This window comes from Plasmodium relictum (genome assembly GCF_900005765.1).
Source record: "Plasmodium relictum strain SGS1 genome assembly, chromosome: 12".
Taxonomy (NCBI): domain Eukaryota; phylum Apicomplexa; class Aconoidasida; order Haemosporida; family Plasmodiidae; genus Plasmodium; species Plasmodium relictum.
In genome coordinates, this window is record NC_041690.1 from 892,333 (window position 1) to 907,036 (window position 14,704).

Sequence of the window (14,704 nt, forward strand, 5' to 3'; positions counted from 1 at the left end):
TTTTTATTAAGCCTTGTATATATATTTTTTTTCATTTTAATAAAAATAACTAGAAAAAAAAAAGATACTTTTATGCATAATACACTTATTTATATATATATTTTTATAAAAAAATAGACAAGCTAATTAATTGAAATTAATGAACTAATTTTTAAATAGGAAAATAGAAACATAATTAAGATATAATGTATATTATTGGTATAAAATGATATATTTTCTCTTATTTTAGTGTTATGTTAAAAAGATAAATTTATTTAAGAATAATTAAGTATATATTTGCTTTGGATTTCTTTTTTATTTTTTTATTCTCTTATAAAAAAAATTTTAAACAAAAATGATGAAATTATACTTTTATTTGTAGTAAAAATTGAATATTTTAATTTTTAATAACATGAACAATTTACTTAAAATCTTAGTAAAAAAAAAAAAGAAAATTATGGAATGAAATTTTAAGTAAACATTTCAAAAATCGCAAATTTGTAAATTTGAATTTTGGTTTTTATGAAAGTAATGCATTTTTTATTTTTTTTTTTTTATTGTATATAATGTCATATATTTTATAATAATATATTTAACTTCAGGATGAAAATAAATAAAGTCTTTTTACCACTTTTAAAAAATCATTAGAAAGAACAAAGATCAAATTATACATGAAATGTTTCTAATATTTTAGAGTTCATTTCTTTTTTTTGTTTTCTTTTTATTAGATAGATTTTATCTTTTTTTAATTTTTTTTTTAATAATGGTTGTGTCTTTATTACTATTTTTTATTTTAAAATAAATTTCCTTATTTCTTCTGTTTTATATATATGTATATATTTTATTTCTTAATAATATATTATAAAAAATTATTTCTGTTTATTTAAAAAATTTAATACTAGTTATTTTACTTATGAATTATTTTTATATGCATATTAATGAATTAGAATATGTATGATACTTTAAGAGAGTTTTCCTTTTTCTTTTAATATTTTTTTTCTAATGTTAATTTTATATATTAAAGTTTAATTATTTTTTTTTTTTTTTTTTTTTTTTGCGAAGATACATTTATGATGTATTTTTTAAACTTAATAAAAAATAGTAAAATAAAAGTACCCTTTTCTCTCCTATTTTTTTTTTTTTCTATAAATTTTTTCGAACTCCTACACACATTTAAAGAGTATACGAAATAATAAAAAACATTTCCAAAGAATTTTATGAGCATTAATATTTCAGTAAAATTTCTTACATAAAATAAAAGTAAATTTTTAATAATATTGTGAAATATACATTTAGTCTTTCTATTTAACTTAAAATTTTAATTTTTTTACTGTAATTTAAAATATATTTTTATTGTATTTTTTTTTTTATCTCAAAAAGCAAAAATGGTAAAAATTATAAGTAGCCAAGCAGGTTAGACTATTGTATAGAGTATTAAAATAGTTAAATTTTTTCATTTTAAAATATTTTAAAAAATTTAAGAAAATATATTAGAAATTAATTGAAATATGAATATAAAAAAAAAAAAAAAAAAAAATAGATGAATTAAATAGAAATAAAATAAATATTTTTTTATCAATCATAAATATATTAAATAATTTTTGTTTTTTTTAAATCTTTTAGATTTTGAAGCAGTGATTTCTCAAAACGATATAGTTATTGTTGACTTTTTTGCTGAATGGTGTGGACCATGTAAAAGAATAGCTCCTTTTTATGAAGAATGTTCAAAAAAATATACAAAGATTGTTTTTGTAAAAGTTGATGTAGATGAAGCATCAGAAGTAACTGAAAAAGAAAATATAACATCAATGCCTACATTTAAAGTATATAAAAATGGTACTGCCGTAGAAACTTTGTTAGGAGCAAATGATACAGCTTTAAAACAACTCATTGAAAAATATGCAGCTTAAGAGGAATAAAGAAAAAAAAATATGTATATATATATATATATATATATATATATATATATATATAATTATATACAAAATATTTTGTTAAGATCGTAAACCTATTACGAACATATTTTTATTAATAAGTTTACATTTTTTTTTTCATTTTTAACTAATACATTAAAATAAACAAAAATAAGTATATATAAATATATATATACATATAAATTCTAGAAAAACAAAGAGATAAATATAAAAATGAGATTTTGGTTTTATCCATTTCAATACAAACCATATGTATGATCAAAAGAATAATTATGGTATTTCAAAATATTCAATAAAAACATAAAAAAGTTTTAGTTTCCTAAGCAGAATGAAAAAATTGCACAAATTACATGTATTATGTTCACATGTAAAATATATATGCATAAACGGATAATAGACAAATTTTATTAATAATGAATAAATAAAAAAAAAAAAAAAATAATAAAATAAAAAAAAAAAAAAAAAAAAAAAAAAAAAAAAAAAAAAAAAAAAATAAAAAAAAAAAAAAATAATAACAAAAACAAAAACAAAAGTCAAAAAATAAAAAAATAAAAAAATAAAAATTAAATTAATTAAAAAATGTACACTTAATTTGGTAAATATGTACAAATTAATATATATATATATATATATATATATATAACAAATATTTAAGTAAAAATAATCTTTCTCTTTGTAAGAAAAATATTTAGTTTATCACATATAATGATTAAATAAGTTTATGTTAAAATAATCTTTCATTTTAACTGATATGAGATCTTTTATTCTATGTTTTAGTAAATAATCACCACATAAAGCTAAATTTTGTTTTTTTACCATTGTTTTTTTCTTAGTTAATTTCTCATTTTTGCTATTATAATCATTATTTTCATTTTTGTTAAATGCTGTTTTATCTTCTATATCTTTCGTATTATTTTTTCCTGCTATGTTTCCATTTTGTTCACATTTCCTAGGTATATTATAATAACTGGGGTAAGCATGTAGTGTATCTTTATAATCGTGAACTTTATTCATATTATTTTTATTTTCATCATAAGTCGGATTTATTACTAGTTTCCCTGTTAATGAATTAAAATTGCTATTGATAAGCATTTTTTTTGTATTTTCATTTTGTTTATCTAAATATTTTTGAAAAGCTTCTGCTGAATCTTCTATTGATTTAAAGTTGTCATTCTGATTTATTGAGAATGTCTTCCCTTGAACTAATCTCCATTTATTATCATATTCTATAATAGTATCTTGATTGCATTCTGATACAATTCCATTATTATGTTTTGTAGTTAACCCTTGAATAATCTGAGGGATATCAAAAGTTTGTTTCGTGTATAAAGTTGGTTCAGGCATACAATTTTTTATTTCTTCCAATTTATAATGATTGTCTACATATTTATTTAGATATTGCTTTCCATTTAGATATTTCTGACCGTTCTCAAAATTATAATTTTTATTACTATAATTCTGTAGCACAGTCGAGGTGTTTTCTTGTTCATTTGTGAAAGTATTATTAATAGTATTCATTTGATATGGAACTTCTTTTTCATAAAAAGAAGCATTAATATTCCTTAAACCATTTATGTTCATATCATAAACGCTGTCGTTTTTAAAATTTTGTGCATCATTATTGTTATGCATATCTGTTTTTAAAAAAACAGATTTAGTAGTGCATAAATCATTTAATCCCTTTAATTGATTTTCTTTCATTTTTTTATTATTAGAATTCATATTTAATGTTCTTATTGTCATTAACCCGTCACTTGATTCATTATTTTGTTCGTTTGAATTACATTTTATGTTATTAAAAATAAATGATTCCTGAATATTATTCTGCAATTTAATTTTTGACAATAAGGAATTATTTTGATGAGAATTTCCGTAGTTATTATAATAGCCTCTTTCATTTAATTGATTGTTGAAATATAATTGATCATTATTTAATCCATTTGTTATTTGATTATTATATATATTATTTTTATTTATGTTTCCTATATTTATTCCCATATTTTGAAAATTTTGTTCATACGAATTTAATGAATTTTGTTGCTCTTGCTCTCTCCTACTTTGTTCATAAGAATTATAAATATTATTTAGATATTGTTTGTTCCAATCTATTTCACATGCATTGCATGTATTTTGTTTACACATATCAGAAGTATTATTATCTCTTTGATTATCTATATTTTGTTCATTTCCATTTATTAAAATTTCATCACCTTCATTTTTTATATATTGTTCATTTTCGTCTTCTATTTTTTGCTTACACTCATCTTTCAAATCTTGTATATTTTCATTTTTCATATTATTTTCTTCATTTTGAATACCTACAATTTGCTCATCCTCAATTATTAAATTTTTATCATATTTATTAAATGTATTTATATGATAAGGAAAATTCAACTGTTTTGAATTATTATTAAATGGAATTCGTCGATATTTGTATTCAATATTTTCTGGTTCAAATATTAATGTTGGTTTAGGGTTAGTGCATAAATTATTTGGAAAAAAATGGGATAAATTTTGCTCTGAATCATATTTTAACGTCTGTTGAGAGTTTATGTGAAAATTATTTTGATACATATCTAATAAATTTTGCTGTGAATCATATGCTATTGTCTGTTGAGATTCTGTCTGTGTGTTATTTTTACATCCATTTGATATATAGTTATTACATTTTTTCGTCATATTATTTCTAGATATAATATGAGATTCATATTGATCTTTTAAAGACTTTTCATTTCTTTCTAATACATTTTTTTTTTTTTCTTCATCTATTTCCAAATGAGACTTTTTATTAATATATAAATTTCTTTTTATGAAATTCTCAGGATCTTTGTTCTTACTAGAAAAGTTACTTCGATGAAACTTACATATATTTTCATAATATTTATCATTATTTAAATTTATGATTTTATTTTGTTCTATTTCTACTGGAATAATAAGCTTTTCATTTTTTTCTTCTTCGTACATTTTTTCTAAATAATTTTTCGTTTTAATATTTTCAAAAGAAATATCAACTAGTGCATTCTCATTAAATTTTTTTTCTTTATCATATGAATTAACGCTATATTTTGAATTAGTAGACAAACTCTCACTATACTTTTGATTATAAAAATCAATATTGTCACTTTTATTTATTAGTTCCTGCTTTAATTTATTATTGTGGTTATAAGGGTTCAATGTTTCCATTTTTCCTAAAATTAAAAGATATGACTTTTATTTTATGTATTTATATGTATATTAATATATATACTTAATAAAGTATTTTCAGAAATTAAAATAAAAAAAAGGAATTTCTGTGTACATAAAAAAAAAAAAAGAAAGAATAGATATGATTATTAGAACAAATATACTTTCTTTTAAATTAAAACACTTTTTGTTTATAAAATACTTTAACTAGTTTTCTTTTGAAAAACAAATAAAATTATTTAGGAAATTAATTAAGTAAAAAATTGAATTCAATGTTTATCAAATTTTTAATTAAAAAAAAAAAAAAAAAACACAATTATAAGTGCTTAAGCGATATTATAATATAATAATAATTGTACCAAAAATAAAACAAAAATAAAGCAATAAAAGAATAAAATATAGTAAAACAACAATAATAAGAATTTATAATATACTTTTTTCAAGATTTTTTATATTAGGTAACAAAAAAATACCATATATATATTAAAATTAAAAATTATTATGCAAAGGTAAAAAAGAAAAAAGAAAAAAGAAAAAAGAAAAAAGAAAAATGAAATAATAAATACTATTATGATAATAAATTATCATATATTTTTTCTACTAAAAAGCTTTCTACATGTTTTTAAATATTAAATTTTATTACAACTTATTTTATAAAGACAAATATGAAATATTTAAATTGTCCTTTTAATTTAATCTAATTTTTTTTTTTTTTTCATAGCGTAACAAACTCATTTTTTTTCTTTTAATTATTAAAAAAAAAAAAAACGAGTATATTAAAATAAAAAAAAAAAAGTGCACATACTATGTCTATAAGTTGTCATTTGCGTAATAAAGATATTAATTAGATAATATTTTGGTTAACAAATAATAAAAAATTTTAAATATATTATTACTCAAAAATTGTTGTAAGTATTTTTTTATTTTTTTTTTTGGTTAATAATGCAATATATCCTTAAAATATATTTAACTGACCAATATGTTCTTGTATAATTTGAAAAAAAAAAAATCATGCTAAAAATTACTGTAAAACAAAACTCCTTTTTATTTTATCATTTAAAGAAAAATTAGAGTGAAAATTTTTATTGTATATATAATTTATTTTTGAGTAATATATATATGAATAATACATATATATATAAAATAAATTTTAATTAAAATTTTGTATTAAAAAATTGTCAAATATTTATTAGTAATTACTATAAAGTATTTTTCATATAATAAATTGATTTATATAAAAAAAAAAAAAAAATAAAATAATATTATAAAAAATTTTTATCAGTGTTTTGTTAATCATTATTAAATATATATTTTTTATACTATTCTTATAAAGTATTAAAGTTTTTTTAAATTTGAAAGTTTACTAAAAACAATGGGAAAAATTAACAAAATGAAAAATGATAAAATGAGTAATTCAATATTTTATCATTCGTGCTATATAATTATAGGTAAAAATAAATAGTATTTTATAAAAAAAAAAATCATTTCTTTTTCATTGCATCAATACATTTATATATATATATGTATATTTTTTATATTTATATATTTATTATATATATTTATATAAATGTACTCATCTACAATATGTTTTTATTTTAATATACAGTACTAACTATAATAATGTCTAAGTTTATTGTAATCCCTTTGATTGCTCAAATGTTCTTGTATACATTTATAACAATATATATTGGAAGTCATGATAGTTTGAAGCAACTAGAGGTTAAAAAAGAGCATAACACATAATTTCAAGAAAAACATTATAAATTTTTATTTATTAAATTAAGTATTTTGTCATATGTTGTTTCTTTTAGGTTGATGATAGAAAAAAGAGGTCTGATAATATAACAGCTTATGATGCTATTATGTTTCCTATTATTGGATCAGGAGCTTTGCTAACATTGTAATAAAAAAAAAATACTAATAAAATTACAAAAAATAAAAAATAAAATAATCTTTTTTTTTTTTTTCTTTTAGATATTTTGCATATAAGTTTTTAGATCCTTATTATGTAAATTTATTATTAACTGTGTATTTAACATTAGCTGGTGTTTTTTCATTACAAGGAGTTTTTTCTAATATTTTAGTAATATATATATATATTTATATTTATACATATTTATAAATATTGATACATTGTGTAAATAATAATTAAGAAAATAGATTTTAATAATATGTATTTAATACCATTCATTATTAAAATATAATTACAAATATTAGTTAGAACTCATATAAATTATAATGTGATAATTAAGTAAAAATAAGAAAAAGAACAATTTATACTTCGATTAAATTTACGCAAAAGAAAAAAAAAAAAAAAGTATATTTTATATTAGGAGAATAAACATATTAGAATAAAATACAACAAAATTTTCTAATAATTTTATTTAAGAAAGTTTTTATTACATTTATTTATATAAGATATGAATGTGTAATATGGATATTTATTGCATATATATACAACTTTTATAGGAACCAATATTTCCTAATTTTTTCAAAAGAGATGAGTACGTTAAATCTTTCAATTTGCCAAGTTTTATATACAAAGGTATTTATTAAAAAATAAAATTAATAATAATTATTTAAATATATAGAGAAAAAAAAATATTAATAAATGCTTAAAATTTTTCATTTAGAACCGGTTGTTTTTAATACAAATAAAGGAGAAATATCATGCTTTATACTTTGTTTTTTAATTGGATTGCGTTGGATTTTTTATAAAGATTTTATTACGCATAATATATTAGCTGTTTCTTTTTGTTTTCAAGTATTAAGCAATTGCATAAAATAATATTAAATATATATATGTATATACATATATACAATCCTTTTTTTTTTTTTTTCAAGGCTATATCATTAGTTATCCTTAGCAATTTTTTAATTGGATTCTTATTACTAGTATGTATTAAATATATAAAAATAAAATTTTTTTATCTATTACCTTTCATTAAGTAATTTTTATATATATTAACAGTCAGGATTATTCGTTTATGATATATTTTGGGTTTTTGGAAATGACGTAATGGTCACAGTTGCGAAGGTTGGCAAAAAAAAAAAAAAAAAAAAAAAAATTAAAGATGTGCATGCTTTTTTTAGTCTTTTTTTCTTATTTTAAATTATTTTTATTTTATTTTATTCTTTTTATGACATACTTCATTTGAAAAATATATATATGTTAAATATTTATATATATTTAAAAATTTTATTATTATATATAGTCTTTTGAAGCTCCTGTAAAATTATTGTTTCCAGTTTCAAGAGATCCTTTACATTATAGTATGTTAGGTTTAGGTGATATAATAATACCGGGTATTGTTATATCATTGTGCTTACGCTTTGATTATTATTTATATAAAAATAAATTACATAATGGAAATATAAAAAAAATGTTTAATCAGATAAATATTCATGAATCATTTAAAAAGTATTACTTCTATAGTATAACAATATTATATCAAATTGGTTTAATAGTAACTTATTGTATGCTTTTTTATTTTGAACATCCTCAACCAGCTTTATTATACTTAGTCCCTGCTTGTATAATCGCTATATTAGGATGTTCATTATGTAAAAGAGAATTTAAATTAATGATAAAATATCAAGAAATAACAGATAAAACAGTTAGTATAAAAGTAGATGAACAAAACAAACAAAATTCTGACAAAGAAGAGGAAATTATTAAAAATAAAGAATCTAATAATTCGAATACTAAGAAAAGAGTTGCTAGTAAATGAAAATAAAAAAGAAAATAATAAAAATATATATATACATATTTTTTGCATGAAATATAGTATATAACATAAAGAATGCGTTTTTAACATAAAAAGACAAATAATACAAAAAAAAAATTTTTAAATGAGCAATAAGTAATAAGGCACTTTTTTTAAAGAAAAAAAAAAAAAAAAGAAAACTAATAAAAAAAAAAATTTGGGAATTAAATAATTTTCATGGAAATTTTGTAAAATCTCAATAATATTTCACAGGAATAAGATGGAATAATATTAGAAGTAAATTTATAAATATTTTAAAAAAATAAAAGTTTTGAGATTGAATACTTAAAATATTTTATATATACATAAAATCTTTTTGTTTTTTTTTAAATATTTTTTTTTTTTTGCATTTATGTCTAAGTTTTTTTTTTTTTTTTTTATTATTTTTACATCACAAAATTATTTATAAAAAAAATTTTCAAAAATGCTTTTTTCTGTTGAATAGATAAATATTTTTAAGATAATTGTTATTGGATCTAAATATTAAAACATATTTAGTAAATAAAATTTTATTTACTTTGAGCTTTAAGGCTTTTTTTTTTTTTTATAATATATTTAGTGAAGTATAAAATTCTTTTGAATTATAATTTTTTTCTTAGAAGTTTTGAAAAGTAAATTTTCAATTCAGTATTTTCATACTTAAAAAATATTCATATGATATATATAATCTTTAATATATCTAAAAATTGAGAAGTATAAAATACATGCATATATAATTTATACAACAATGTGTAAAATTGTCAAATAATTAATATAGGAAACAAGTGAGTAATTTTACATATATTACATTTTAAATAAATATAAAAAAATTAACTTATTCAACATTTTCTGAAATTTTATTATTTAAATCTTCTAATGAAATATTTGAAATCATTAAAACCTAAATTTTAAAAACATTATATAAAAATATATTATCATACATAATTAAGAAGACATTTTTTTTATTACAAAGTACTATTTATTATTACCTTATCTCTTGATTTCAATCCTGAAACAATAGATATATCTCTTTTTTTCAGTTGTACTGAAAATATTTTCGGAAAATAATTTAAGAAATATATATATATATATATATATATAATAAATAAAAAAAATATCATAAATAGTTATTTTACTTACAAATATCTGAAAAATAATTTATTATTGCTAAATTTGATTGATTATTAATTGGTTGTTCTTGTATGTTTATGTTTAATACTTCTTTGTCGGAATTAAAATCTGAAATTAAATAACATTGTTATTAAATTATAATAATTTATAATAAATTTTAATAAATAAAAAAATTATTAGACTCTCAATAACACTCTAATAAATATTACATATAGATGTGCTTTTAGAATTAGGTTTAACACGTAGACTTAATAAAAAACTTTCGTTTTTCTTTTTTATATAATTAGGAAGAATTTCAGCAATTTTTTTTGCCTGATTATTTAAAAAAAAAGAAATTTAATATGTATACATATTTTTTTTATATTAAAAATTATTGTGCTTATGTGAAGTTTTTCTAATTTCTTTTTATTTTCACTGTTTTAGATTCTCTTTTCGACATTTTTGTTCCTATATGTTTTAACAAAAAAACCATCTTATTCATGTATATATACTTATATATATATATATATATATATACTTATGAATTAAATATTCTTTACAATTTTAAAAATAAGAAATCTTCTACAATTGTATACATAATTGTATTATGTAAATTTTTTAAAAAACTAAATATGAATTTATTTGGTTTATATTCTTTAAATAAAATAAAGAATATTTTATATTTTTAATATAATTATCTATTTAAAAATAAAAAAAAGAAAAATAATCAGAGATTATTATTTACAATTAAATTTATTAGTTTATATATATATATATATCTATATTTAGAAAAATCCCTGAAGAATAAATGAAAAATAAATGAAAAATGAATTATACATAGGAATTTTTATTATTAATTATGTAATAAAATTTAAGATATTTTTATATTTTTTTTTATCAACGATTAAACAAAATATTATACAATTATTCTGTAATTTCAGTTACAGAAATATATAATTCGCAATAAATGAACACAATTTAATGTTTGAGAAACTAACACAATTTTTTTTATATCTAAAAAATTTACATATTTTAAGAAAGTTCTTATAAATAAATTATCCTTATTTTATTTTTTTTTTAATTTTAAATAGCAATTAAAAGGAATATTTTGAGGAATATTAATATATTTTTTATATTTTTTTTATATTAATGAAAGAAAATACTAATTTTCACTATCTTATTAATAATTACCTATTAACAGATTGTTTTTTATATTAAAGTATATTTAATTATATAAACTATTTTAGCATTCTCTTAATATTTAATCTTTGTTCCTTTAATAGTGATTATATATTCAATAAATATATCTTCTACTAAAAAAAAGATAATGCAAATAAATTAATATATTTTTTTTCTTCGGTATTATTTTATTATTTTTAATTTATTTCTACCTATATAAATATTTGGTTTTTTTTAAATATCATCTCGTATTTTTATTATTTTTTATATTTTTGAGTATTAAAAAAAAAAAAAATTAAGTATTATAAAACAGTTATATGGTTTAACTCTTTTATAAACTTTAATATTTTAAAAATATAAAATTTTTAAAATAAGCTTTTATAATGAATTTTTTTAATAAAGAATTTATTAGGAAAGGTAAACTTTTATTAAAATAAAATATATTTTTTATGTTTCACTTCGTAATTGTTTTTTTGAATATTTAAAAAAAAAATTTTTAATTAAAAGGTGAATATTTTAATCTACATTTTTTTCTTTAAATTAAAAGAAAATTTAAAGCGTTGTCACAGCCTTTTTATATAATTTTTTTTATTTAAATATAGTTTTTTATTTAATTTTTCATATTTTTTTTTAACATATAAACTACTATATTTATTATTTGCTTTAACAGAAATCTTGAGTATATTCTTTTATCAACAAAAAAAAAATAAATACTGTTACATTTAATATTATTATTTCTTATTTACTCAAATTAAGAATTATTTTAATATAATTTATTACTTTTCTGCATAACATTTTATTTCACGAAAATTTTAACCTTTTTTTTTTATATATATTGATATACCTAGATGAGTATTTGCTACATTTTGTTATTTATTCCTCCTATTATTGGATTAATATTTTCTCTATTAGAATTTGTATGGGTAAGTAAAATAAATATAAATGGCCCAGAGGATAAAGTTAATAATATAGAAGATGGATTAACACAAATAGATAAAATGAAAGAAATAGCATCTTATATTGCTGAAGGAGCAAATGCTTTCTTAAAAAAAGAATACCAATATTTAACTGTTTTTATTATAGTATTTTCTATAGTATTAGTATTTTTTGTTAACTATTATACAGCATTGAGTTTTATTCTTGGTTGCTTAACATCTATTTTATGCGGTTATATAGGAATGAAAATAGCCGTTTATGGAAATGTAAGAACTACTAATGAAACATGGAAAAGTTTAGATAAAGGATATAAAGTTACTATAAATGCTGGAACTGTTATGGGTTTCTCTTTAGTTTCTTTGAGTATGATTGCTTTAGGTTTATTAATATATATCTATAAAACTTTTGTTTTTAATGAATATTTCTTAGAATCTTCTATATATAAAATGATTGCTGGATTTGGACTTGGTGGTTCTTCCATTGCTCTATTTTCTAGAGTTGGAGGAGGAATATATACCAAAGCTGCTGATGTAGGTGCTGATTTGTCAGGAAAAAACGAATATGGAATTCCGGAAGATGATATAAGGAATCCTGCATGTATAGCAGATAATGTAGGAGATAATGTTGGTGACATGGCTGGAATGGGAGCAGATTTATTTGGGTCATTAGCAGAAAGTTTGTGTGCAGCATTAGTTATTGGATCTTCCGTACTAAGTTTAACAGATAAAAGTACTTCCGATATATTTTCATGCGTTATGTTTCCTTTATTATTCATAAGTTATAGCATTATTGTTGGTATAATAACTTTTTATATAGTAACCTTAACTGTTAAAATTAAAAGTAAAAGTGATGTAGAAAGATCTTTAAAATATTTACTATTTTTATCGACACTATTACAGACCCTTGTAATAATCGTAATAGGATATATTTTTATCCCAAGTACTGTACTATATAATGAAATGAGAGAAATTGAAAAATGGAAAATTATATTCCCAGCATTAGTTGGTTTATGGTCAGGTCTAATAATTGGATTTACAACTGAATTTTATACATCCTATTCATTTAGTCCAGTTCGAGAAGTAGCAAATACACAAAAAGTTTCAGCAGCAACAGGAATTATATATGGTTTGTCATTGGGTTATAAAAGTACATTAATACCAATAATATGCTTAAGTTGTACTCTTGGTATTTCATATTCTTTTTGTGATATATACGGAATAGCTCTAGCAGCTGTTGGAATGTTAAGTACATTATGCATATGTTTAACTATTGATGCATATGGTCCTATATCTGATAATGCTGGTGGAATAGCTGAAATGTCTGGTTTACCTTCAGAAGTCAGAGAAAGAACAGATATCCTTGATGCAGCAGGAAATACAACAGCTGCTATTGGTAAAGGATTTGCTATTGGCTCTGCTGCTTTAGTTGCTTTTGCATTATTTGGTGCATATTCCAAGAGTGCAAATTTAGAACATGTTAATATATTAAATCCATGGGTTATTATTGGATTACTTATTGGTGCAATGTTACCTTATTTATTTTCCTCTATGACAATGAAATCAGTAGCTATAGCTGCTAATAGCGTTTTAAATGAATGTTTAGAACAGTTTCCATTAATAATGTCTGAAAAGCAAAAACCAGACTATGAAAAATGTATAAAAATATCAACAGATGCATCATTAAGACAAATGATTATTCCTGGTTTGATTTCTGTATTTTCTCCTTTATTCATTGGTGTCTTAATGGGAAAGTATGCAACTGCTGGATTATTAATAGGAGTTATCTTATCTGGTGTTCAATTAGCCTTTTCATCAACTAATTCAGGTGGTGCATGGGATAATGCAAAAAAATATATTGAATCAGGTGCTTTAGGAACAGAGCACAGCAAAGGATCTAATGCACATAAAAATTCCGTTATTGGAGATACTGTTGGAGATCCATTAAAGGATACATCAGGACCTTCTTTAAATATTTTAATTAAATTGTCAGCTATAACATCACTTGTTTTTGCTAATTTTATTTCAAATGTTTTTACCTCAAATACTGGTGGACCAATTTGGTTAAAATAAAGCTAAAATAATAGAAGAAAAAAAAAATTAAATTCCGTACATTATGTGTTATGTCTTTAATTAATTTTATCAAGTTTGAGTTATTAACAAATATTACTAAAAAAAGAACAAGATATGCTTTTTAAAATTAAATGTTCACAAAACACACAAAAAAAAAAAAAAAAATAGAATAAGCATATACATTAAGATATTTCAAATATTGATACTATTAAAAAAGGCACATGTTTCCGTATTAACTTTTTAAAATGAAAAAAATAACTCCAGAAAATATATTTTTTTTATTTAAAAATACTTGCATATTTTTTGAAGAATATGAAGAAAATAACAAGCTTTTTTTTTTGAATTGACGAAAAAAAAGGAAATAAGGTGTGTATACACTCATTACAGTGATGTTATATGAGCATTATTCCATATATATTATTTTTTATTATATACATTTTGATTTTTCTTTTTCTTTTTATTTTAAATATAATTTTATTTTATTGATTAAAATTTTAAGATTTCCCTTATATAATCTTCCTTCTATTTAATATAAAACTTTGTTATAAAAGTGATATTTATTACGAAA

General features: G+C 19.0%; 5 protein-coding genes across 5 annotated transcripts; 3 read left to right on the plus strand and 2 right to left on the minus strand.

Annotated features, from left to right (window-relative positions):
- Nucleotides 1–1,364: 1,364 nt before the first annotated feature.
- On the plus strand, nt 1,365–1,889 carry TRX1 (thioredoxin 1, putative; the record flags this gene model as incomplete). The annotated part of the gene is made up of 2 exons (XM_028678022.1): nt 1,365–1,392; nt 1,603–1,889. 2 exons carry the CDS (start codon nt 1,365–1,367, stop codon nt 1,887–1,889), a joined length of 315 nt encoding a protein of 104 aa, XP_028534353.1.
- A 720-nt stretch (nt 1,890–2,609) lies between these two features.
- Nucleotides 2,610–5,096, minus strand: VP1 (V-type H(+)-translocating pyrophosphatase, putative; the record flags this gene model as incomplete). Its single annotated transcript, XM_028678024.1, has 1 exon — nt 2,610–5,096. One exon carries the CDS (start codon nt 5,094–5,096, stop codon nt 2,610–2,612), a length of 2,487 nt encoding a protein of 828 aa, XP_028534354.1.
- Nucleotides 5,097–6,468: 1,372 nt separating this feature from the next.
- Nucleotides 6,469–8,827, plus strand: PRELSG_1223900 (signal peptide peptidase, putative; the record flags this gene model as incomplete). Its single annotated transcript, XM_028678025.1, has 9 exons — nt 6,469–6,544; nt 6,703–6,815; nt 6,908–6,996; nt 7,071–7,179; nt 7,566–7,641; nt 7,730–7,860; nt 7,941–7,991; nt 8,068–8,133; nt 8,312–8,827. The coding sequence occupies 9 exons, from the start codon at nt 6,469–6,471 to the stop codon at nt 8,825–8,827; spliced, it is 1,227 nt and encodes a 408-aa protein (XP_028534355.1).
- An 850-nt stretch (nt 8,828–9,677) lies between these two features.
- On the minus strand, nt 9,678–10,412 carry PRELSG_1224000 (conserved protein, unknown function; the record flags this gene model as incomplete). The annotated part of the gene is made up of 5 exons (XM_028678026.1): nt 9,678–9,743; nt 9,832–9,887; nt 9,983–10,081; nt 10,183–10,285; nt 10,389–10,412. 5 exons carry the CDS (start codon nt 10,410–10,412, stop codon nt 9,678–9,680), a joined length of 348 nt encoding a protein of 115 aa, XP_028534356.1.
- Nucleotides 10,413–11,979: 1,567 nt separating this feature from the next.
- Nucleotides 11,980–14,136, plus strand: VP1 (V-type H(+)-translocating pyrophosphatase, putative; the record flags this gene model as incomplete). Its single annotated transcript, XM_028678027.1, has 1 exon — nt 11,980–14,136. The coding sequence occupies one exon, from the start codon at nt 11,980–11,982 to the stop codon at nt 14,134–14,136; it is 2,157 nt and encodes a 718-aa protein (XP_028534357.1).
- Nucleotides 14,137–14,704: the final 568 nt, after the last annotated feature.